We start from the raw sequence: 26,574 nt of genomic DNA on the forward strand, positions 1-26,574 counted from the left end.
GGTCCTAAGTCCCTATATATAGCCATTTTCCAAAATTTCCAAATTTCACCCTTAGCACCTATTCACCTCAAATATCCTATTTCTTGAAGTATTTTAACTCCCTAAGCTCTAAAACAACCTCAAATTCACTTAGAAAGATTAGATTTATCTTATTTTCCTATCCTTCAATCTCCTACCCATCTTATTCTTTTCCATGCAATACGCACAACTCACCACCATATGAAATGCGACATGTATTAACACACAAACAAACATCACTTTCAAATATGCTTGGAATAATGAGTTGCATGCCATAATACTTCACTTAACCAAGATGAGAAGGAAGGTGATCAGTCTTCTTCCCTCTTAGTACCAGTTCAGTATAATGGTGTACAATGCATCATTCACTAATTTCATGCACACACATGCCTATATAACCTCTCAAAAGATCAACCTCTCATCTCATACTATAAAATCACTACCATGCTTAAACAACTAATCAAAACCACATCAACATACAACATGCACAAAGGTAAATACATTTCAAATCCACATCTCCATAATCCAATCCAAATCCATATAAATAACATATACATACATGCATACATACACACACACACATATATATATATAGAATATATCTATCAAATAGCTCGGTATTTCCATAGTGCTACATTTATGGCTACTCAAACCAGTAGTTTAGGTTCAGAGGATGTATGGTATGTTGATAGTAGGTGCACCAATCATATGATTAGGGATTCAAGTATCTTTACTTCTTTGGATAAGGTTGTCCAAACCAAAGTTAAGCTTAAAAATGGAGATATTGTACAAGCTGAAGGGAGAGCTGCAATTATTGTTCATACTAGCAAAGGTCCTAAATTTATTCATGATGTTTTATTTATTCCTAATTTGGATCAGAATTTGCTAAGTGTTTCTTAATTAATGAAGTGAGAATATTCTCTTTCATTTAAAAACAATGCTTATATCATATTGGATCCAAATGATTTTGAAGTTATTAAGGTTGAAACGTGTGATAATAACCTTCCAATCAATTTGAATCAAGCGAATGAATCAACTTTCATTTCCAAACATGATAATTTTGTTTAATATGAGTGCATTGAAATTTTTGCAAACTCATGGTATGGTGAGGGACATGTTTGTTATGGGTATTATTTGTTAAGTCATACGAAGAAATTCCCAAAAAGGTTTTGAGTGAGACAAATATAATATATATTGTTATCTCTAACAAGTGTGTTAGTATTTCAGAAAAATATAAGAACAGGTAAAATGGCGAAGAGGCATAAGCATCAGACGTTACAAGATGAAAGGCCAACATAAGCACATCCAACAAGAACAAGAAGATAGCGCATCAAGCACAATCTAAGGCAAAACATAAAGACTCAGACGCAAGATGGTCAACGACCAAAAAGAAACTCCAGAAGAAATAGAAAGTCTGACAATATACAAGGATGACTAGACGAAAAGAAAAGTCAATATGTTAATGAAAAATGTTTAGAAAAAGGTCGAAGTTTGAACTACATATAGACTACCAGACGCAGACGAAAATTGTCACGCAATCACCTGAGGAATCAAGCCTCAAAAAGACAATTTGAACATCGTCCACACTCACAGGAAAACGCACGAAGTCATCTGAATTGTAAGAAGAAAATAGGAAAAGAGAAAATCAAGCGCAAAACTAGAAGCATGCATGTGTCAGAAAAAGTACATTATTTTTTCAAACAAGGACAAAACTACACAGCTATGAGACCAGAAAAGGACAAAAAGATTCCTAGGTCTTTGCTAAACTTAGACACTGCTGCTACCAAGACAAAGAACACTTCACGCAAGGTCTATTACAAGAAGCAACATTTAATGCAAGAATCTGAGCATTAAATGACAAGATCGAAAGGGTCATGAACGACTATGTTTGCTTCAACGGACACTTGCAATGGACAAATTTCACAAGACTATATATAGGTCTCAACATCAAACCTTAAGAGGTTGACTGTTTGGCCCGAAATTGTTCAAGCTAGAAAAGGAATGATATCTAGCCCATAAAAAAAATCAGAGACAGAGTAAGTAGAGTCGGATGTACCTTAGTGTAATTCTCTCTGTAAACTAAGGAGTTCCAAACATGTACATCTTAGGAACAAACCTTAGTGAGTGTAGATCATATATGTATCCTCTCTGTGAGAGTAACCTAAACACTCAAACCTGACTGTACATCTATTATTTGTAAAGCCTAAAGAGGCTAGGAAAAGAATACTTCTAAAGCCCGGAGGGGCTTGTCAAAGAATACTCACTGAGAGCCAGAAGTGGCTGAATAAAAAATACCATTTCCAATACATCAAATGATTGGGAACAAGATGTAAATGAAAATGAAAATCAGATTGTTAAATTTGTTTCTTTGGTTCTAAAATTCAAATCTTAGGCTAAAATTTATGAAAAATGCAAGTTTGTTATGACTGAGCCTTTTTTCTAAGAGGCTTTCATGTAAAAGGAATGGAATGATGCAATGAAGGAATAATTGACCATGATTAGAAAAAATAATACTTGGAAGCTTATTTCAAGGCCCAAGGACAAACATGTTATTGGTGTCAAATAGATTTATAAAACAAAATTAAATCTTGATGGTTCCATCCACAAGCACAAATTAAAGCTTGTTGTAAAGGGATATTCTCAAATGGCTGGAGCTGATTATGGATGGAAAGTCTTTCACTTGGATGTTAAATATGCATTTTTAAATGAAGTATTACAAGAAGAAATTTATGCTTAATTAACATCCTACTAATTTTATTGTTGCAGGTCATGAAGAAAAAGTTTATACTCTTCATAAAATCTTGTATGGGTTGAAACAGGCTTCAAGAGTTGGTACCAGGGAATTGATTCTTATTTTTTGCGAATGATTTCAAGAGGAGCTAAAGTGAGCCAACTCTTTATGTGAAAGATTGTGGAAATGCATATAAAATTGTGGTTTCACTTTTATGTTGATGATTTTTTGGTTGTAGGATGTTGATGAAATTGAAGATTTCAAAAAGAGCATGTTGGAGGTTGATGGTGGAATTTTCCTTTTATAGAGAAAGTATACGAATGACTTACTAAAAATTCAAATTGGAGAATTGTAATCCTATTTAGCTTCACTTATTGTTAATGAAAAGCTCTCCACTACAAAATTTTATTTAAATTGAGAAATATATAATTAGTGAAATGATATTGATGCATGATAGTCTAAAATGAAAAGATAATTTCTTAACATTTATAATAATTTTACCAATTTTGAACTACATTATTTTTAATAAAATAAGATTATTATTTAATATAATTTTAAAATGATTTTTAAAAAATATTATCAATAATACCCACGAAATTACCGACATTATTACCGACGAATGTATCCGTGAGTAACTTTTTTATTAATAATTTATTTTAATAATAATAAAATTAATTCATAAGTAATTATGATAAATAAAAATTAAATTAGATAATTATCGACGAATTTACCCACGGATGTATCTGTGTGTATTTACCGACAGATAAATCCATGGGTAATTACCGATGAATAAATTTGTGGGTAATTACCCACAGATAAATCCGTGGGTAATTATTTTTTTATTAATAATTTATGTTAAAAATAATAAAATAAATTTATAAGTAATTATGATAAATAAAATTTAAAGTAGATAATTACCCACAGAATTACCTACGAATGTATCCGTGGGTAATTATCGACGGATAAATCTGTGAGTAATTATTTTTTATTAATAATTTATGTTAAAAATAATAAAATTAATTTATTAGTAATAACGATAAATAAAAACTAAATTAGATAAAAAAAATTTTAAAAATATATAAAATTCTTCTAGTTAAAGAAAAGTCTCTAAAATCACTATGGCACAAGAAAGACATTTGTGTTTTATATATAGAAATTAATTATTCTTTAATTAGTTACTAATTTTCATTTAATATATATTTATACAAATTTTAAATATGATTTATTGATTTAACTATAATATTTATTTTTATATATAATTTATTATAAATTTTAATTATATATAATAAAAATATAACTTGTGAAATACACAGACTAAAATATTAATATTTTTTAATTTAGATACAAATTATAGTATTATATTATATTGTAATTTGTGAAATATACTGGAATGAGAGGGATCTAAAGATTGTACAAGTATGAGATTGTATAGTTAAGTATGACTTAAAAGAATTAATTTGTACTATTTATATCAATGAGATGCATCTATTCTTTGGTAGCTTATTCCTTAAGAACTTCACAATTAAGCGTGTCTGACATGAAATAATTTAAGGATGGGTGACCTTTTAGGAAGTTTTTCAGAAAAATGTGCAAGTGACGACAAGGCACTTTGAAAAGTCTTGTGTTAATTCGTGGGGTTTGATCCTAAAAGCGGACGAATATCTTAAAAACAATTACCCATGGAAGGTTCTAGTTGGTGAAGGGTTCTAACTAACAAGGAGTTGCGTGAAGTGTCTTGGAGTAGAGTTGCTAGAAGGTCAGATATGAGGGATGTTGCACTAAATAAGGATGTTATTTAATATAATTTTGAAATGATTTTTTAAAAATATTATTAATACCTATAGATTTTTTTCGTGGGTAATTCCATGGGTAAAATCTGTGAGTAATTACCCATGGATAAAATTCGTAATTCCGTCGGAAAGTTACCGATGGATTATTGTCCGTCTGTAATCCGTCGTAAATGAAGTGTTACCCATTGATTTTTTGGATTACCCACGGATTTTGGTCGTTTGTAATTTCAAAATTTCTTGTGGTGTCCAAAGTTAATGGCAATGCAAAGGCAAACATGACTCAATATAAAAGTTTGGTTGGTAGTCTTCTTTATTCAACTACAACATAACTAGATTTGATGTTCTATAATAGGTTACTTTCAAGATTCATGCATTCAACAAGTTTGACACACTTTGATGTAGGCAAAAAAAGTGTTAAGATACATGAAAGGTATTGTTGATTTTAACATTTGGTACAATAAAAGTGATGGAAAGATTGAAGGTCTTATTGATACACTACAAGAAAAATGATGATTTTCGACAGAAATTTCCGACGGAAATAGCTAAATTTCCGACGGATTTTTCTTTTTCCGACGGATTGAAATCCGTCGGAAAAAGTGGCGCCGGAAAAAAAATCCGTCGAAAATAATTTTTCCGACAGAAAATTCCGGCAAAAAATTATAATTTTTTTTAATTTTAATAAATTTATTAATGTAACAACCCTAATATTTAGTCTCTCAGGGTTCTATTTCACAATATTTCACTGTTTAGCATGTTTTATCCTTACTTGTGCAATTTCTGGGAAACTTCCCAGGAGGTCACCCATCCCAGTACTACTCCAGGTCAAGCACGCTTAACTTTGAAGTTCTGATGAGTAAGCTACCGAAATGTATATGTGTGTTGTCAGTATAACTTGTACAAATTAATTCATTTAAGTCATCCTCAAATATACAATTTCATATTTGTACTATAATAATAATATATAATAATTTTATATTATAAATAATAATAATAATAATAGTAATAATAATATATTTAATTATTCTTTATTTATATGTATTTACTTTTATAATTAACATCTACTTATTTCTATTTAAAATTATAATTTCAATTATTTAATTTTATAATTTATAATGATAATATAATTTATAAAATTATAAATATTTATTTATTACATACTTATAAATTAAATTTTACTATTTTAAATAAATTATTAATTAATTTAATATATTTATTTACCTTAAATCAAACATATAAAATTCAAAAAATGTATTTATCCTTTTTTTTCTTTTTCTAATTATCAACTATTAATAAAATACTAACTTAAAATGTTATTTAATTATATATAATATTCTCATATCAAATTTAAAACCAGATATTAGTTATACAAAAATATTAAGATCATATAGTAAATTGTCAATAAGATTTTAGTTAAGTAATTTAAAATAATTAATGTTTCAAATATATTGTTAATTAGTAAATAATTTATTCCAAAACTAATTAGTTTTTTTATATTAATTATTAATAAAATTTAATAACTTTTAATTTAACAATTAATTGGATCGATGAAATTCAACACACACCATGAGTTATTGAGCGGAATAACTTTACCAAGAGTTATTTTGTAAGTTATCTTAAATCAAACATATAAAATTTTAAAAAAAAAATTTATATTAATACAAGATGATTTGATACTTCATTTTTATAAAACAAAATTGATGTAATATATTCATTTCAAAATAAACTAAAATATGAACACTTTGATTACCTTCCAGTTGTTGTTCAATTTTAACAAAATTTGATATACACGAATAAAGTGATATGAACTTTCAATTTAACGGTTGGATTTACAAAATTCACATTTAATATAAAGTTATTGAGCGACATAATACTTAGTAAAAGTTATACCGGTATAATTATAACCCTCTATATTATATATATATATATATATATATATATATATACATATATATACAAGGACAGATGCACGTTTGGAATAGTGGGGCACTTGCCCCCATTATTATTTGACATATACACGATTTTTTATCTAAAAAAATAATATATTTTAAAAAATAAAAATTATATTCTAATAAAATAAATATATAGATTCAGAAAAAATGTTTATTTATTTGATATTTAATTTGTCAAATTTTTGAAGGAAATTAATTCTCATGTGATAAAAAAAATTTCTTAATAATGAATTAATTTTTTAAAAAAGTTTAACTATAATATATATGTATATATATATATATATATATATATGTCTTAATATTCACATATATAATGTAATATATTAAAATAAATAATTTTTTGATAAAATAAAATTTGTAGTATGCATGTTTATCTTTTGTGGTTTTTATTTATTGTATACGTTGATTGATAAAAATCAAAATAGTAAAATTGTATACATTGATTAAAAAAATCAAAATAAGAAAAATCAGAAGATTTATGTTCCATTTAGAATTGTTATTATAAGATATATTTTAAAATAAATTATCATTTAAAAATATATATTAGATATTAAAAATATATTTATATCATAAATAAATTAATCTTTTTTTTTATAAAATTTAACATATTTATTTTTATATTTTTAATATTGTTAAATTATTATAAAATAAGTCTTTATGATTGTAGTTCTACCCAAATATTTAAAAAATGTCTATGATAGATAAATAAGTCATACTTAAAATATATATTTTTAAAAAAAGTTATGTTCAAACCAACTAAATTATAATAAAATATAGTTTGACCTAATTTATTTTCATCTTTAATACTAATCGTAGATATAAAAAACTTGTAATAAATAATTATAATATATATTTATACCTTTAAAAGATATATAAAATTTTTAATACTACAAATATATATATAAAATTAAAAATAATAAGTTAAAAATAATAAATTAAAATAAAAAAAAATTAAAAATAATATTTAAAAATAATAATTAAAAATAAGAAATTTCTGACAGAAAATTCCGTCGGAAATTTTCGACGGATTTATATTTCCGTCGGAAATTTTCGACGAAATCCGTCGAAAATTTACATTTTTCTTGTAGTGATAGTGATTGGGCTAGATCTATTAATGACTCTAAGAGCACAATTAGGTATGTTTTTCACTTGGTAGTGGAGTATTTCATGGAACTGTAAGAAGCAAGATATGATTACTTAATCCTCTATTGAGGCTGAATATGTAGCTAAAACAACAAAGTTATATGGACAAGAAAGTCTCGGGAGATTTAAATCATATGCAAATGGAACCTATTGTGTTATGGTGTAATAACATTAACCATTTCAATTGCTAAAAATCCAATTCAACATGGAAGAACCAAGCATATAAATGTCAAATTTCATGCTATAAGGGAAGTTGAGAAGAATGAAGATGTTTAGTTGATGTATTGCAGGTCTTAGGAGTAATTGGTAGACATACTCACTAAGAAAGCTAGGAGTCCTTAAGAAAAGTTTTAAGGAGTGTTAAACTAGTAAAACTTTTCCTTAGTTTTTTACTGTTGTAATTAATTATGGTTGCTTGTATTAGTGGATAAAGTTTTGGTGTAATCTTGTTTGCTTACTTCAATGGGTAATGTCTCGTTAAGTATCTAATTTGGGAAAATCTACACACCTAATGATGATGGGTAAATATGTTTTGTTGACAACATCTGTGGGCATAATGTATGACTGTCATTTTTCATGTATTTATCTTATATATGAATGAAAAACATGCATAATAGTATGGTTATCCAACAAATACGAAATTATCTTTATTCCCTCACATTTCCTCTTTGTTTTATAATTCTATTTTCTATTGCATGTTCTAACAAGTTTAAATGATCATAATAGGAAGATTTAGGCCAATATCAAGCAATCAAGTTGTCAATGCTCCAAACAATACAACTAACAACAAAAGGGTGCATAATAATAGTTATTGGGAATTTGTTTGTTGAGATTTTTTTTTATGAGAGGAACTTTATATCTTGTCCATTAGTTATTTTACACATAATCTTCCATTTAGCAAAATCTGATGCCACTAATAAGCTTTGATGAGTTTGTTATGTAAGTTGTTTGATGGGCATATTTTTTCATAGTAGTATATATAATATGTTGTTTTATATACTAGATATTTATACACAATTCTGCATTGGTATAATATTAATTGTTTATTTAGGACCTAAACCCTTATGAGTTTGATTATGGTCATTAATCAAAAGAACAATGAGTTATTATGTGCTTTTATAAACTTTTATTTTTCCTCTTGTTCTAATAATGTAAGATTTTGTTTGTATCTAAAAAAAAAAACTTTCTAAATTTATCACAGACACCAACCAAACATTTCAACTTCAAGATTAAATTGTAAAGTGGTTGAAATAACAAGAAAAGTAAAAGCAATGGTGAATCCAATACAATAATTAAACAACAAAAATTAAAGACAAAACCAAACTTAAATTTGAAGCTAAGGAATAATCACAGAACATCAAATGATTACATTTGTTCTTCAATTACATTAACCTCCAAGTACAATAATAAAAAATAGTAAATTAAAATTATGATGCAAAGGTGTAATATGGATAGAATGTGGAATTAATGAGTAGAAGATGATGTCAACATTACAAGCTCCTTGGCAACTTGCTCCATGGTAGGACGTGAACGAGGGCTTTTAGTCAAGCAAGCGTTTGCTATCCTCATAATCAAAACTATCTCCTTTGTAATAGGATTAATAGGATAAGGGAGACGTTGGTCTAACTTAACCATCAATGAAGAAATATCAAGGGTCGAATTCATGACATGTGATGAAGATGTTAACAATGAAGTTATAAAATCGCGAGGGTGTTCTCCAAAAAGTATTTCCAATGCTAACACCCCAAAGCTGAACACATCACATTTTTCATTTACTTCCATTGTATTTGCAAGTTCTGCATATAGGAAAAAAAAATCAAAAGGGCTATCATGTATTAAATAACATTCCTGAAATAAACTTGAAATGTTGATAACTATTTTATGCAAATTTTTTTAGTAGAAGGCTGTCAAAGAAGTTATACAAATCATCACATATCCACATATAAAAGAGAAAAAAAAAAAGAAAAAAAAAAGAATTAACCTGGAGCTGCATATCCAAATGTTCCAACAAATGAGGTCCAATTGGTTGAATCAGGATTAAAAAGCTTAGCTGTTCCAAAATCCGAGACATGAGCCACGTACTCCAAATCTAGAAGAATATTTTTGCTTGATATATCTCGATGGATAATTGGAGGTGAACAATCATGATGCATATAGCATAAAGCATTTGCTACACCTTTAATGACATTAAGCCTCTTGCTCCAATCAAATCCAATTGCTTGTTCATCATCTTTTAAAATCATATCCACACTTCCCTTTTCTATGAATTGATATACTAAAAATGAGAATGTTGAATGAGAACAAAACCCATATAACTTCACAATGTTACGATGCCGAATATTTGTCAAAGTTTGAATTTCCCTTGTGAAAGCTTTAACATTGGACATTTCTTCATTTTGGACTGAATGGAGTTTCTTCACAGCAACAATTTGACCAGTGTGCAATTCTGCTTTATATACACTTCCTTGTCCTCCAACCCCAATGATATGTTTATTGTCAAACTCTTCTGTGGCTTTAACTATGTTCTCATACACCATTTTTCCATCAAAGCTCCATATTGCAAATAGATTTTGGACTGGTGATTCTTCATCCATGTTTTCTTTTGGCTTTAAAGTTCGACAAAGATGATAAGAGACTACAAAAGCAAATAATGCTAGTATTAAAATGCCCAAACCAATGGGTAAAAATATCAATATGACTTTTTTAGTCTCATGATTATGAGATTTTTCATCTGATATTGCGCATGGCTTCAAACCAGAGACACTACCACACAAGCCTCTATTATTTCTCAATGCTTCAATTGTCACAATATTGAAGGCTTGAATGTTTGGAAGTGAACCTTTCAATTGGTTGTATGATATATCAATTGATATCAAGCTTATCATCGTGTCAAGGCTGGAGAGATCACCTGAAAGATTATTGTGTGAAAGATTCAAATTTTCTAAGCTTTTCAACCCTCCCAGCATTGGTGGTATTGTGCCACTTAGAAAGTTCATGCTAAGATCAAGAGTTTGAAGATAAGTTAATTTACCAAGCTCAGATGGAATTCTTTCCTTGAATTTATTTTGGCTCAAATTCAAGTTTAATAACTTGACCAAATTTCCAAGCTGACTTGGAACTAAGCCAATAAAATTATTGGCTCCTAGCTCCAAAGTTTCAAGATCTTGCAATAATGCTATTTGTACAGGGACCATTCCGGAAAGATTATTGTTGTTGAGAGAGAGATGAAACAAGTTGATCAAATCACCTAATTCTTTTGGAATGCCTCCAGTAAGATGGTTTGAAGATAGTTGAAGTACACGTAAATTAGTTGCTTGACTTAGTTCTGTTGGAATACTGCCTGATAAATTATTGTTGGAGATTTTGAGGCTTGTAAGATTATGGCACTTGCCCCATTTTGAAGAAAGATGGCCATAAAAGTTATTTTCACTTAGCTCAATGTAATCCAAATTTGGATACACACCAAAATAATTTGTTATATTCCCAGTCATTTGGTTTTGTTCAAGCCTAAGTCTTCTAAGGCTGGAACAATTCTTCAAACTCTTTGGTATTGGGCCTGTGAAAAAGTTATTAGCTGCGGAAAAATTCATCAACTTTCCACTAATACAAATGTTGTGAGGCAAATGACCAATAAAATTATTGCCAGATAATTGCACATTTTCCAAGTTGTTAAGTTTGTTCATTTCTATTGGAATGTTTCCATTGAACTTATTGTGACCCAAAGAAAGTGAGGTGAGCTTTGTCAAGTTTCCAATAGTGAAAGGAATTGATCCGGTGAACTTATTGTAGTGCAAAAAAAGGATGGTGAGCTTCGTCAAGTTTCCAATAGTGGAAGGAATTTTTCCGGAGAATTTGTTACTATTAAAGAAAATAGACTCCAAATTGACCAAGTTACCTATCGTAGATGAGATTGGACCAGAGAAATTATTGCCTAACAATTGGATAGTGCGAAGAGAATGAAGTTTTGTCACTTCATTAGGAATGGAACCAGATATATAGTTGCCATAAAGGTAAAAATATAATAAACTGCTCAAGTTTCCAATTGTAGGGGTGAGTGTACCTGAGAAATAGTTATTGGTCATATCAAGAATATACACCTTTGTCAGCTTTCCAATTTCTCGAGGAATAGAACCCGAAAGATCATTGTTTGAAAGCCATAATTCTTGCAAGTTGACTAACTTTCCAATTTCCTTAGGAATGTTGCCAAAGATATTGTTGAATTGAGCATATAGAATCTCAAGATTCCGCAAATTCCCTATTTCTTGAGGAATAGAACCATGAAAGTTATTATGTGCAAGCGAAAAAAACTTTAAGTTTGACAAATTCCCAATTTCACGAGGAATAGAACCTGAGAAAGAGTTACTGGACAAATCAACGTGAAACATATTTGTCATCATTCCAATTTCTCGAGGAATAGAACCATTGAAAACATTTTGTGCCAAGTCTAAAATACGAAGACTGGCCAACTGAATTATTTCGAATGGAATGGTTCCAGAGAGATCATTGTCCCTTAAATCTAGATGAGTGAGTTTGGACAAGACCCCAATTTGGGGAGGGATACTTCCATGCAAGGAGTTATGACTCATATCTAGAGTGAGGATGTTTGGAAGTGATGAAAAGTTGAGAGTTTGAAGCGTACCACTTAGTCCAATATCTGTGAGATTTATGTCGGAGACCGATCCAGAATGGTCACAAGAAACTCCAAGCCAATTGCAAGAAGCACTATTGCCACCCCATGAAGATAGCAAAATTTGACTTTGGTTGTCAAGGCTTGCTTTCCACTTCAACAGAGACTTTGTTTCACTGCGTTGAAGTGTGAGAGAGGCACTGGATGTAGTAGTAGCATGGAGAGAAGTGGTCATTGTGAATGCACAAAACCACATTTCAATTAGAAGCAGCCATATTGGTTTGAGCTTCATGGACTGAAGCTTCGGTAATACGAACACCATTTCTGGTATAGGGTGAATTGTTTCACAAGAATCAATGATTGTCTAATACAACCAAAGACTATAAATAAGTGAAGATGCTTCAATTTTCAGAGATTTGGATGCAGTTCATGGAAATGAAATGTTGCAGATACGTATTTATATGCAAATAGGTCATGGACACGAGTACGAAAGTCAAGAAAAGGAATGCCCATATACGAATGTTCAACAACCATCTTATTAAAAATATGTTTACATTTAAGGGTAACTTTCTTTCAAAAAATAAAATAAAATTTATGAGTGTCACTGTGATATATATTATAATTACTATAAAACCATTTATATATCTGTCCATTAAAAATTATCTTCTGTATAATTTTTATTTATATTTGGAAGTATTCATAATATAATAACATTCCCTAAATTTTTTTGTTTATTATCATATATTGAAGGATACATAAAGCAAGAGCCCTTCAAAATTATATTTGTTAATAATAAACTGCTGCCCTAATATATTATTATTATTATTATTATTATTTACTTTGTTGCGACGCAAGATTCATATATAGGTGGGGGCTTTTTGGACGTTTTGTATATTAATTTATATAATAGATGCATGAAAATTGTCCATAAAAATTATATTTCGTGCAGGTCCACCTAGTAGAGACAATATATCAACAATATCGATTCTATTTTTTCTTTTTCTATTAAATCATACCGACCTATATAATATTTATATTTTTCTATAAGTATTGAATAAGTTGGGTGTTAAAAATGTTGTTTTCTAGTCCACAAAAATAATATAATTAATTAAATCTTTTTATTTTTATTATTTAAGACTTGTGATTAAATCTTAGTTTTTTCGTGATTTATATCTTTTTCATATAAATTTATAGATTGGATAGACTATTTATACTGATATAAACATTTATTTAAAAAAAATGTTTTTTTCTCTGGATATAAGGGGTAATAATCTAATGTCACCTCATCCACCCAAGTAAGTCCTTATTCAATGTACGCGTCTAGGAAAAATTTTCACCGGGTCCTTGTTAATGTAAAACTAGTATTCTATCAGTTTTTATTTTTTTGTTTTTCTATCAAACCCATTGAATATAATTGGACCGTCGTAGGCTCACGTTAACCTATGTAAGAACGACTATTTCTAGAACTTTTCAATTGGCCTTTACGTATTACACGCTTAAGACTAGATGACCAATTGATCCACTTTAAGAGGATCATCTAAATGTCCATTTAACTCAATTAATCTTTGTCTAAAAGCTTATGGACTTAGCCACTATAAATTACAAAATGATAAACTTATCATTAAAATTTAATCAAATTAAAGAAATAATGAACTTCATAAAGATAGGAGATAAATAAAATAAATAAGTGATGATGATAAAATAGATATGATTTAATAGGACAAAAAGATATTACCCGATTATTACATAAAGATTAAGACTAAACTAAGGAAGGATAGGAATTTTTCATCAATAATCATTATTAAAATTCCTAATAAATAATACTGTAGCTCAAGAAATGATTCACGATATGAACCGTATGAAGTCGACCGACATTGTTAAACTGCATGATAGACTGAATTGGCCCTTTATCATCGTGAGGCATGATCAACTTTATCATGGGGAGTGTTCAAACCAATGTCACCTTATACTTTTATGTATCATGTGTACATAGGGTCAAATTATGACACATGACCTTAAACGTGGTCCACAAATTTGTCGACTTATGTTTGCGGATCACGGTCTTCTCTTTGGTGAAGACACTTTTATTGATAGATTTTTCTTTACAGATAAATATTTGTCTGAAAAATGATATTATTAATGAATTTTTTATATATATATATATATGTGTTCATCTGAAATATAAATGATTCCGATGAATATTACTTACAAATTTTTTTTGTATGAAATTTCAGATGGAGTTACTTACGAATTTTTTTCGTAGGAAAATTATGATATTTTAGATAAATATTTCTCACAGATTATTTTTCTAAAACATTGTTCGTAGAAAATGAAAAAAAAAAATGTTTGTAACTTTAAAAAATTTAATGATAAAAGATTGATAAATTAAATTCTTAAATATTTAACTAATTTTCTCATGCTAATTAATTTACCACATCAACTATTATATATAAAAAATTTATAATTAAATGATAGTATAAAATAATAATTTACTATCAATATATTTTAATATTATATAGTTAATTTTATTTAAATTGAGAAATATATAATTAGTGAAATGATATTGATGCATGATAGTCTAAAATTAAAAGATAATTTCTTAACATTTATAATAATTTTACCAATTTTGAACTATATTAATTTTAATAAAATAAGATTATTATTTAATACAATTTTAAAATGATCTTTTATAAATATTGTCAACAATACCCACGAAATTACTAACGAACGTATCCGTGGATAATTATTTTTTATTAATAATTTATTTTAAAAATAATAAAATTAATTCATAAGTAATTATGATAAATAAAAATTAAATTAGATAATTACCTAAGGATTTACCCACAGATGTATCTGTGGGTATTTACCGACGGATAAATCCGTGGTAATTACCGACAGACAAATTTGTGGGTTTACCCACAGATAAATTCGTGGGTAATTATTTTTTTATTTATAATTTATGTTAAAAATAATAAAATTAATTTATAAGTAATTATGATAAATAAAAGTTAAATTAGATAATTACCCACATAATTAACTAGAATGGGACGTTCTGCTTGTAGTACGGGCCGTTTTACTTGCTGTATGGTCTGTTCTGCTTGCAGATGTGAGGCTACAGATCCCTCTACCCTCCATCCTATTCTTCCTCTTATTCAAATCAGCCCCATCTTCTTGGTCAACTCTGTGGACATGGTGCTATTACCACCCTTTGCTATTAGCCAACATCCTTTTCTTCTTCAATGTGAATTTCCTCTTCTGCCTCATCGACCTAATCCAATCCAGTCACTTGGTACACTACTTTCCTCTTCCTTTCCCTTCACTCATATATATATTGACATGTAGCTTTTGGTGTTAGTGCAGATGATTGACCCGTGTTGGATAGTGATACCTGTGATGCTTGTTCATTTCTATGCAAGTCACCATTTGGGTGAGTATAACTGGTTGAGGTCTATAGTGGTGATATTGCTGACTTGGGTGTGGAGCATTAGGCTAACCCACAACTACTTCTGGCAAGAAAAGTGGCAGTGGGGTGCCAGGGAGAATTGGCTTTTCACTGATTTGAGTCAACAGTATGTCAAGGAGGATTGGCTTTTTATTGATTGGTAGGCACAATTGTATTTTATAAACACCATTAGGGAGCAATGAACTACATTTTTCATTTTGTAGTTTAGGATGCATAATAATTTGTAAGTTACTTAACTTATTATGTACACATTTATGCATTACATGTATTTTAAAAACATTTTGATTACATATATGGTTGACATTTACCAACTCTGTCATTTGTATATAATTTGGTCCATTGAAAACATGTGAATTGTCTGATATTTTATTAATTTGCAAGTTTTGTCAGAGATCCTCCTAAACAATTTAATTATTTTAAAAAATTAAGAACTTTTAACATCGGTCATGCTATAACCAATCTTAAAAGTTAGACTTTTAACATCGATTATTGCATGGGCGATGTTTAAAGTCTAACTTTTTAAAATCATCTCTTTTAAAATCGATCAAAGAATCGATTTTAAAAGTAAAAAATGACCAATTTTAAAATTATTTTTTCCACTAATAAATCCACAAAAATGATATAATTAATTAAATCTTTTTATTTTTATTATTTAAGACTTGTGATTAAATCTCGTAATTTATATCTTTTCATATAAATTTATATCAAGATAGGATAGACTATTTATAATCTTATTGATCTAAACTGTAACGCCCGATTTATATAATAATAATGATATGTTTTTATATAATAATTTTGCAATTATATCATTAACATTATTATTATTATTTTTTAAATAAAGATAAAGATAAAGAATGTTTTGTAAAATTATTACATGACATATCGTTCTAAAATAGTTAAAATAATTTACTATTTTACACATTATTTATTTCCTCCACTTCTATTACAATAATTACATTCATAGTGAAAAAAATTACAATTGAAATAATAATTGGCAAATAAAATTGTAACAGATACATCAAATAGCCTCCATATTCCAATTTCTCCCAAGTAGGACAACAGTAATAAAAACTGTAAAAAGACCTGGTATGGCCGGTAGATCCATCTATGTTACAATATATTAAAATTTAAAAATAAAGAAAAGAGAGGAGTGAGAACAATATCCAATAAATACAATAATTCAAAAGAATACACAGAATTATTTATAATCAATATTAAACATATATATATATATATATATATATATATATATACAGATTATATATTATATTTTCATGGTACAATAAAATTTGAATTATACTTGTAGTGACTAGTCAGGATAAATGAGTATCATCATAACACCAACCAACAAAAGGATATTTCACCTTAACTAACAATAGGATATTTCACCTTCATTCCTTACTCATTTAAATCCCCAAGGTCAAACCTCCAGCTACAAATAATTCAAATTTTATCTTCTCTGACCATAGAACAATATTTATCTTCATAAATACGTGAAGAAATAATAACAAAACGAGTCCAAAATATCACAACTATATCATAGTTGATTATAAATATATTTACAATAAATATATTTACGTAAAAAGAATATATTAAGAGTACCAATGATATAGATAAATATGACAATCATTATAAAATAATTAAACAATATAAAATATGAACACCTTAATAATTATTATGGATAAAAATAATCATAGGATAAATAAATAAATGAGGTTAGGGACACCCCACTAAATAAATATACATAAAAATAACATAAATAAATAAACATATATAGTAGTATATAAAATTTTAAAGAGATAGAGTTCTCCTCCCCCTTACCCTGGATAAGTAGGAACTAAAACTTGAGCAGAATCTCTCCCTCTTTCTTCCCCTCTCTTTCTCTCTCTCTCTCTCTCTCTCTCTCTCTCTCTCTCTCTCTCTCTCTCTTTTCTCTCTCTCTCTCTCTAAGATTTCACTTCTCACTCAGTTATAATTTTTTTCTCACCCCCTGCCTCCTATTTATAGGCATCCAGGGGTTCCCAGAACGGCCCGTAGTGAATCCGGAACGGCCCATTTTGGATCCTTCAAATATATGCAAAATTTTCAACTGGAACGGCCCGTTCTAAAATCAGAACGGCCCGTTTCCAAAAAGCAAAATTAGAACGGCCCGTTCTGGGATCCATTTTTACTCACATTGAACATCATTGGAACAACCCGTTTCCAAAAAAACCTTTTTAGGCATTTTTTTTAAAATCTTGAAACGACCCGTTTCACATTGGGAAGGCTCGTTCTGGTAAAACCCAAATAGGCCTTTTTACAAATTTGGAATGGCCCGTTCCACTTTTGGAATGGCCCGTTCCGGGCCAACAAACACAAGCCTTTTCAGAAATTTGGAACGACCCGTTCCACTTTTGGGAACGGCCCATTCTGAGTCCAGAATATTATTTTATTATTTTAATTATAAATTTCCTTTTATAATCTCATAAATATTTAAAATACATAATAATCATTTATTAAAATCTCTAAAATATTCTAAAAAAACCCTTTTTATTAATTAATAACTATAGAAAAATAATTTTCATAAATATAAAATATAAAATTTGGGATTTACATAAACAATTTTTTCTTTTTTAAAAATGCTTTTTTCTCTGGATATAAGGGGTAATAATCTAATGTGACCTCATCCACCCAAGTAAGTCCTTATTAGTACATTGCTTATCCAATGTACGCGTCAAAGGAAAAATTTTCACCGGGTCCTTGTTAATGTAAAACAAGTATTCTATCAATTTTTTATTTTTTTTTTATTTTGTTATTCTATCAAACCCATTGAATATAATTGGACCGTCGTAGGCTCACGTTAATCTATGTAAGGACGATCATTTCTAGAACTTTTCAATTGGCCTTTACGTGTTACACGCTTAAGACTAGATGACCAATTGATCCACTTTAAGAGGATCATCAAAATGTCCATTTAACTCGATTAATCTTTGTCTAAAACCTTATGGACTTAGCCACTAAATTACAAAATGATAAACTTATCATTAAAATTTAATCAAATTAAAGAAATAATGAACTTCATAAAGATAGGAGATAAATAAAATAAATAAGTGATGATGATAAAATAGATATGATTTAATAGGACAAAAAGATATTACCCGATTATTACATAAAGATTAAGACTAAACTAAGGAAGGATAGGAATTTTTCATCAATAATCAGTTTTATGTTCTGAATAGTTCTTTACAGAAACAATAATAAATATTATTTTTATATTATTAAAATTCCTAATAAATAATACTGTAGCTCAAGAAATGATTCACGATATGAACCGTATGAAGTCGACCGACATTGTTAAACTGCGTGATAGACTGAATTGGCCCTTTATCATCGTGAGGCATGATCAACTTTATCATGGGGAGTGTTCAAACCAATGTCACCTTATACTTTTATGTATCATGTGTATATAGGGTCAAATTATGACACATGACCTTAAACGTGGTCCACAAATTTGTCAACTTATGTTTGCGGATCACGGTCTTCTCTTTGGTGAAGACACTACTTCTCATATGCAGTGTGTTCACAGTATATATTATGATTTATGAATGCCTTTTGTAATATGGCCAGCCAGCATGTTAACAGTGAGAAAATGCGCATCTTCTCAGAAAGTGTACATTGGATGCAATCTAATTGCTGTACTATACCACGCTTGTGGTCTGTTGTACTCTGTTTGATAGACTAGAAATAGGTTTAAAATAGTTGGGAGGAATAGAGAAATAGACATGGGTACAGGTGAAATAATGTAGGTTATTTGGTGTAAGAACTAAATGGAGAGAGTGAAAATAATAAAGTGGTAGGTCTCATTCAATATTTGAAAAATAGACCGGTTATCAAAGTTAGTGAATTGACTAGAATATTTTTAAGTAAACTTTTTTAAAAATATTTTTAAGTGAAAAAATAGGGGAACAAATATTTATTGTAAGTTAAAATTAATTTATTTATATTTAAAAATTCTTTCTTATTAATTAATTTCATTAAAATCTTATTTTTAACTTATGTATAAATTAATTATTAATTGTAGTATATGAGAAATTTTAATTTTCCTTATATCGGAACTTCAGCCAGGGTGAACAATATACATTAGAAGAAAATATAATATTTGATAAATATAAAATTGATATTAGGGACGTAGGTGGCATGATGGTCAATGAATTAAGTTTGATGGGTTGTAACATGGTTTAGGGTTTATAGAAATTGAATACAATATACAAGGGCTAATATATATATATATATATATATATATAAAGACCTTAGAGTTAAAGTATTATGTGAGTTAGAAGAAAGGAGTTTTTATTTTGGGTTGAGTTATTGTTGTATAATAGATTGATATTATAAAAGGAAGAAATCTCATATAATTAAGGGGCTTCAAAAGAGTAATGGTTTTAACATTTTCTAAAAATGATTATTCATAATATTTCTTTTTTAATAGCGTTTTAATTTTTAATTATTGAAGTTTTATTACTCATTATTCTCTTTAAATGACTTTTATTTCTTTCTGATATCTCGGTCCCCTATAAATAGGCATCTCTATTGAAGGGAAAAGATATATTGAGCAAAGCTCTCTCTCCTCTCTCTCATTCCTTTTTTCCCTTTTTTTTGCTCTAAGTTCTAAATTTTCTTCTTACTAGTCCTGTAGCCTCAATTCTATTTTGAGACGTTCTTGTTGTATCTTGGGAGCTTTTGTAGATATTGTGGATAAATCCTTTAATTAAGATAGTTCTTAGCATACCTTAAGAAATATATTTGTCAGCTATTTATACTACAATCTAAAGGGACAATGTTCAACACACCTTAGAAAATATATTTGTCAGCTATTTATACTACAATCTAAAGGACTTACAATTGCTAACAATATGGTCCTCAACCCACCCGTCGCTCTTATTCATGCTACTCTGACATATGCCAAGCCTTTGCGTGATGTCTCCAAAATTAAAAGTCTTTGTTGGTCAAAACTTTCACTATTGGCAATAACACGTTCGTACATTGCTCGTCATGTATGGAGTTGTGTTTGCCTTTACCGCTTCAAAACTAGATTTTGAGCCAACAACCAAATAGATTGAAGATTAGAATCAAGCCCATAAGGTATGCAATCACACTTTACTGAGTGCATTATCTAATGATTTATTCGATGTTTATTGTTCCTATAAGGAAAGCAAGGATATTTGGGAATCTCTCATTCTTAAATATACTATCGAGGATGTGGTAAGGTAACGATTCATCATTGGCAACTACTACCGTTAGAAAGATTAAACGCAACTGTAACGTCTAAAATATACGTATTAATCCTAATTGTATACATTTATAGATAGTTATATATACATATATATATATATATATATATATATATATATATATATATATATAATTTTAGATTGAGAACACTAATGAGTAATAAGAGCAAATACACATAAATAATTTACAGGATCTTAAAATATTTACCAAAATATGTACATGATTTTAAACTACTCATATATCTTACATTATTATTCTATTGAGAGAGAGTTCACGCATTACCTTATTCTACATATATATATTGTCATTTTACACTACTACTACGATAGTATTTACATTGGTGGTGGAAATAAGTTTATAATAAGATTTATATGATTTGCCGGTGGTAAAAAGAAGGTCACTAAAATAGGTCCATCTATGGTGATATGATTTTCTTGATCGGGGAAGAAAAAGAACGAAGACAGTCTGATGCCTTGAAACGTGACAGAGTTGGAAATAGCATCTATCCCCCAATTACCTCCGGGGAAGACGGCAATGATCACTACGGTGAAAGGACCTGGGATAGCCGGTAGATCCATCTATTTTATGATATATTAAATTTTTCAAAACAAGAAACATAAGGAGTAAGAACATTTTTCAAAGAAATATTTATAATCATAAAGCATGCGTAACAATAGTTAATATTAAACAATATATATAAAATTTGAATTACACTTGTAGCGACTAGTCAGGATAAATGAGCATTATAATATCAACTAGTGCAAGAATTTTTTAATCATAATTTCTTACTCATTTGAATCCCCAAGGTCAAACCTCCAGCTACAAATAATTCAAATTTTATCTTCTATGGCCATAGGATAATATTTATCTTTAAAACGAGTCAAAGACATTTTAACAAAATTATATTATAATCAATCATAAAAACAATCACGCTAACTAAATTTGAGAATTTATTTTAATTAAATAACATATACGTAAATAAAATATATTAAAAGTACCAATTAATTAAATGACAACGATAATTATTATAAAATAATTAAACAATATAAAATATGAACATGTTAATAATTATTATGGATAAAAATAATCATAGAATAAGTAAATGAATGAGGTTAGGGGCACCTCACTAGACAAAAATAACATAAATAATTAAACATAGAAGTAAATAAAATTAAGAGATAAAGTTCTCATCTCCCTTACCTTGAAATGTACACTTATTAGGATTCTATTCTTACGTTGCGGTTTCTCTCGTTCTTTCTTTTGTTTTGCGGTTTCTCTTGTTCTCTCTTTTGTTTTTCTTTACCTCGTGCTTCTTACTTAAGTGAGAGTGGAGCCTATTTATAGGCAAATAAGGCTCACTGTCCACAAACTTCAGGTAACTTTCTTGTCCCTTAATAAATTGTATGTACTTGAATATTCTTATCTGGTATTTGGGTTGTGCACGTAAATTCTTATCTGTTCAGTAACTTCTTGATTACTTTACCTTTTGCAAAACATACGTTCATTACCCAGTCTTCTGCCACGTATTCATATATATATATATATATATATATATATATATATATTATTATTATTTTTTTTCGCTGTTGCCAACCCAGCCTTCTGCGTATATATATATATATTGCCACGAATACATATATATGTAGACATCCAGTACACATTTTTTTTATAAAAAAAAAAACATATTAGACCATGATAAGATTTGAACTCAGCCAGTACTTATAGTACTTAAGTTCAACTAGTTAAACCACTGAACCATTTTATTTTATATGTCTATAATATCATGCAAATTTATAATAAATTATTTTTCGTAGATAATATTTATAATATAATTAGGTAACACACATTTACATATAAATTTTGTATATATTTACTGCACATAAAATTTTAAAAATACTAATATTTTAATTATACTAAAATTTAAGAATTTGATTTAAAATAATAATAAAATTATAAATATTAAGTGATTCTACTTTATTGATTAAATCATAATAATTATATAATTAGGAATAAATATTTTAAAATTTTGTTTCACTAAAAATGTTATAATAAAATTTGTATATATATATATATATATAGTGAAAATATTATACTTATTCTCTTTTATATATATATATATATTATCATAACTAAAAATTTCAATACACTTAATAATAATGTTGAGAATATTGTTATCTAAAAATATTGGGATATTACAATTCTCCCCTACTTATAGAAATTTTGTCCTCGAAATTTTTATTGCTTAAAAATAAATAAGGATAGTTTTCCTTGATTTTTTCTTCCAATTCCCACGTAGTATCTCCAGTAACTTCATTCCAGATGACCTTTACTAGTGAAATCTGTTTGTCTCTCAACTGTATCAAATGTAAGGTTATCCTTTAATTGTACTGTATCAGGCATTATTACATGAGATGGATCAGAAATATATTTTCTTAATTGAGACACATGAAAAACATTGTGAAGATTAGAAAGAAAAGGAGGTAGAGAAATTTGGTAAGCAACAGGACCTATTTTTCTGAGGATTTGATAAGGACCAATAAATCGAGGTGTGAGTTTCTTTGATTTCATTACCCTACCAATTCCAGTCATTGGTGTAACTTTCAAAAATACATGATCACCTTCCTGAAATTCAAGAGGTCGTCTTCTTTTATCAGCATAACTTTTTTGTCTGCTTTGAGTTGTTCTCAATTTTTCTCGAATCATTTTGATCTTTTCCGTGGTTTGTTGCACCAATTCAGGGCCCAAGATTAAATTTTCTCCTGTCTCAAACCAACACAAAGGAGTTCTACACCTTCTTCCATATAAAGCTTCATAGGGTGCCATGCCTATGCTAGAGTGAAAACTGTTGTTATATGTGAATTCAATCAGAGGCAGATATTGATCCCAACTACCAGAGTTTTCCAGCACACAAGCTCTCAATAAATCTTCTAAGGATTGTATGGTTCTTTCTGATTGTCCATCTGTTTGAGGATGATATGCAGAGCTAAGGCGAAGCTTAGTTCACAATGCTTGATGTAGACTTCCCCAAAATTTATAAGTGAACCTAGGATCTCTGTCAGATATAATACTAGATGGTACACCATGCAATCGTACAATTTCCCTTATGTACAGTTCAGTCAATTTCTCTAGTGAATACATAATGTTAATGGGTAAGAAATGAGCAGATTTTGTCAGCCTATCCACGATAACCCATATGGAATCAAACTTATGAATTGTTCGTGGTAAACCAACTACAAAATCCATTGCTATACTATTCCATTTCCATTCAGGTATATCTAAGGGTTGCAACATCCCTGCTGGCTTTTGGTGTTCTATTTTGGCTTTCTGACAAATCAAACATGTAGCCACATATTGTGCTATTTCCTTTTTCATTTTAGACCACCAAAATATTCTCTTGAGATCCTGATACATTTTTGTTGCCCCAGGGTGTATACTCAACTTGCTTTTATGTGCCTCACCTAAAATTATTTTCTTAATTTCAGAATCATTAGGCACACATACCCTATCATTAAATCTCAAAACTCCTCTTTGATCTATATTAAACTTTCCACCATCCTTTTTACCCAACAATCTCTTTTTCTTTTGAATGAATTTATCAACTACCTGAGCCTCACCAATTTGTCCATGTAAGTCACTAGTAATTTGAACCGCATGCAATTGTATTCTATCCTGACTTACTGTAGTTGATAAATTCATATCTCTAAATTTTTCTATCAAATTCATCTCATGAATCATTAATGAAGAGATATGTAAAGATTTTCTACTCAGTGCATCAGCCACAACATTGGCTTTCCCTGGGTGGTAATGTAATTCAAAATCATAATCTTTCAAAAATTTCATCCACCTTCTTTGTCTCATATTCAGTTCCTTTTGATCAAACAAATATTTTAAACTCTTATGATCACTAAAAACATCAAACTTACCACCATACACATAATGTCTCCATATCTTGAGTGCAAAAACAATCGCAGCTAGTTCTAGATCATGAGTTGGATAATTCTTTTCATGAGCTCTCAATTGTCTAGAAGCATATGCTACTACCCTTCTATCTTGCATAAGAACACACCCTAATCCCATTTTTGAGGCATCACAAAATATGACAAATTGTCCATTAGGATTGGGTAAGGCTAAAACTGGTGCAGTGGTTAATCTTTTCTTAAGTTCTTGAAAACTATTCTCACATTTCTCTGTCCACTCAAAGGGTTGCCCTTTCTTGGTGAGTTGAGTTAAAGGCATAGCTATTTTAGAAAATCCCTCAATGAACCTCCTATAATATCCTGCCAAACCCAAAAAACTACGGATTTTTGTTACTGTCTTTGGAGATTCCCATAGCAGAACTGCTTCAACTTTAGACGGATCCACAGATACTCCGTCTTTGGAGATCACATGTCCTAAAAACTTAACCTCCTCTAACCAAAATTCACATTTAGAAAGTTTGGCATACAATTGTTTATCTTTTAGGATTTGGAGAACAGTTTGAAGGTGTTCTTCATGTTCTTTCAGAGTTCGAGAATATATGAGGATATCATCTATAAAGACCACCACAAAATGGTGTAAATATAGATGAAAAATCCTATTCATATAATCCATGAACACTGCAGGTGCATTGGTTACTCCAAAAGGCATCACTTGATATTCATAATGACCATATCTTGTTCTAAATGCAGTTTTCTGTATGTCTTCTGCTTTTACTTTGATTTGATGGTATCCTGATCTTAAATCTATCTTAGAAAACACAATGGCTCCTCTCAATTGATCCATCAAATCATCTATCCTAGGAAGAGGGTATTTATTCTTTATGGTAAACTTATTTAATTGCCGATAGTCCACACACAGCCTAAAACTTCCATCTTTCTTTTTAACTAACAACACAGGAGCCCCCCAAGGTGATACACTAGGGCGTATAAATTGTTTTTCAAGCAACTCTTCTAATTGTTTCTTCAACTCTGCTAATTCAGAAGGTGACATCCTATACGGTGCCATTGAAATTGGTCCAGTTCCAGGTATTAAATCAATCGAAAATTCAATCTCTTTGTCAGGTGGTAAACCAGGGATATCATTAGGAAAAACTTCAAGAAAATTTTGAACAACAGCTATGTTTTTCAAGTTGACTTCCTTTTTAGCTTCCATAGAAGATAAGATTAAATATCCTTGAACTTTACCCCAAGAAAACCTGTTTATGGGTTTGGATAATGAAATCGATAGGTCCTTAGAATCAGAAAATAAGATAGACTTTTCTGCATAATTGAGAAGAACATGGTTGGAAGATAACCAGTCCATACCTAAAATCACATCTAATTGTGATAAAGGTAAGCAGATCAAATTTACAAGAAATTTTGTGTCATTAATAAAAATAGGACAGTCTGAACAAACTTTGTTGGCAATTACAGATTTTCTTGTAGGGGTTGAAACAATTAGATTATTCTCTAAAGAAGAAATTGGTAATTGGAGGTGTTGAACACAATCATTGGAGATAAAAGAATGAGTTGTGCCTGAATCATACAGTACATTTAAAGTTTTGCCTTTAATGAAACATTTACCTTGTATTAGATCGTTGTTTTGAGCAGCTTCCATTCCGGTCA

At 29.1% G+C, this 26,574-nt stretch overlaps 1 protein-coding gene across 1 annotated transcript; it reads right to left on the minus strand.

Moving 5' to 3' along the window:
- Window positions 1-7,957: 7,957 nt before the first annotated feature.
- On the minus strand, window positions 7,958-13,398 carry LOC109788090 (uncharacterized). Its single transcript, XM_029269178.2, has 2 exons — window positions 9,613-13,398; window positions 7,958-9,427 (listed from the first exon to the last, which is right to left on the minus strand). The coding sequence occupies exons 1-2, from the start codon at window positions 12,578-12,580 to the stop codon at window positions 9,096-9,098; spliced, it is 3,300 nt and encodes a 1,099-aa protein (XP_029125011.1). The 5' UTR covers window positions 12,581-13,398; the 3' UTR covers window positions 7,958-9,095.
- Window positions 13,399-26,574: the final 13,176 nt, after the last annotated feature.

Source organism: Cajanus cajan, chromosome 4 (assembly GCF_000230855.2).
Source record: "Cajanus cajan strain Asha chromosome 4, NIPB_CcT2T_4, whole genome shotgun sequence".
NCBI lineage: Eukaryota > Viridiplantae > Streptophyta > Magnoliopsida > Fabales > Fabaceae > Cajanus > Cajanus cajan.

Excerpts from the sequence above, each read along its gene's own strand:
- LOC109788090 (XM_029269178.2), bottom strand. The coding sequence starts at position 12,580 with ATGGTGTTCGTATTACCGAAGCTTCAGTCCATGAAGCTCAAACCAATA. Across the intron at positions 9,428-9,612 it reads ATTTGGATATGCAGCTCCAG|AACTTGCAAATACAATGGAA; the intron begins GTTAATTCTTTT and ends TCCTATATGCAG.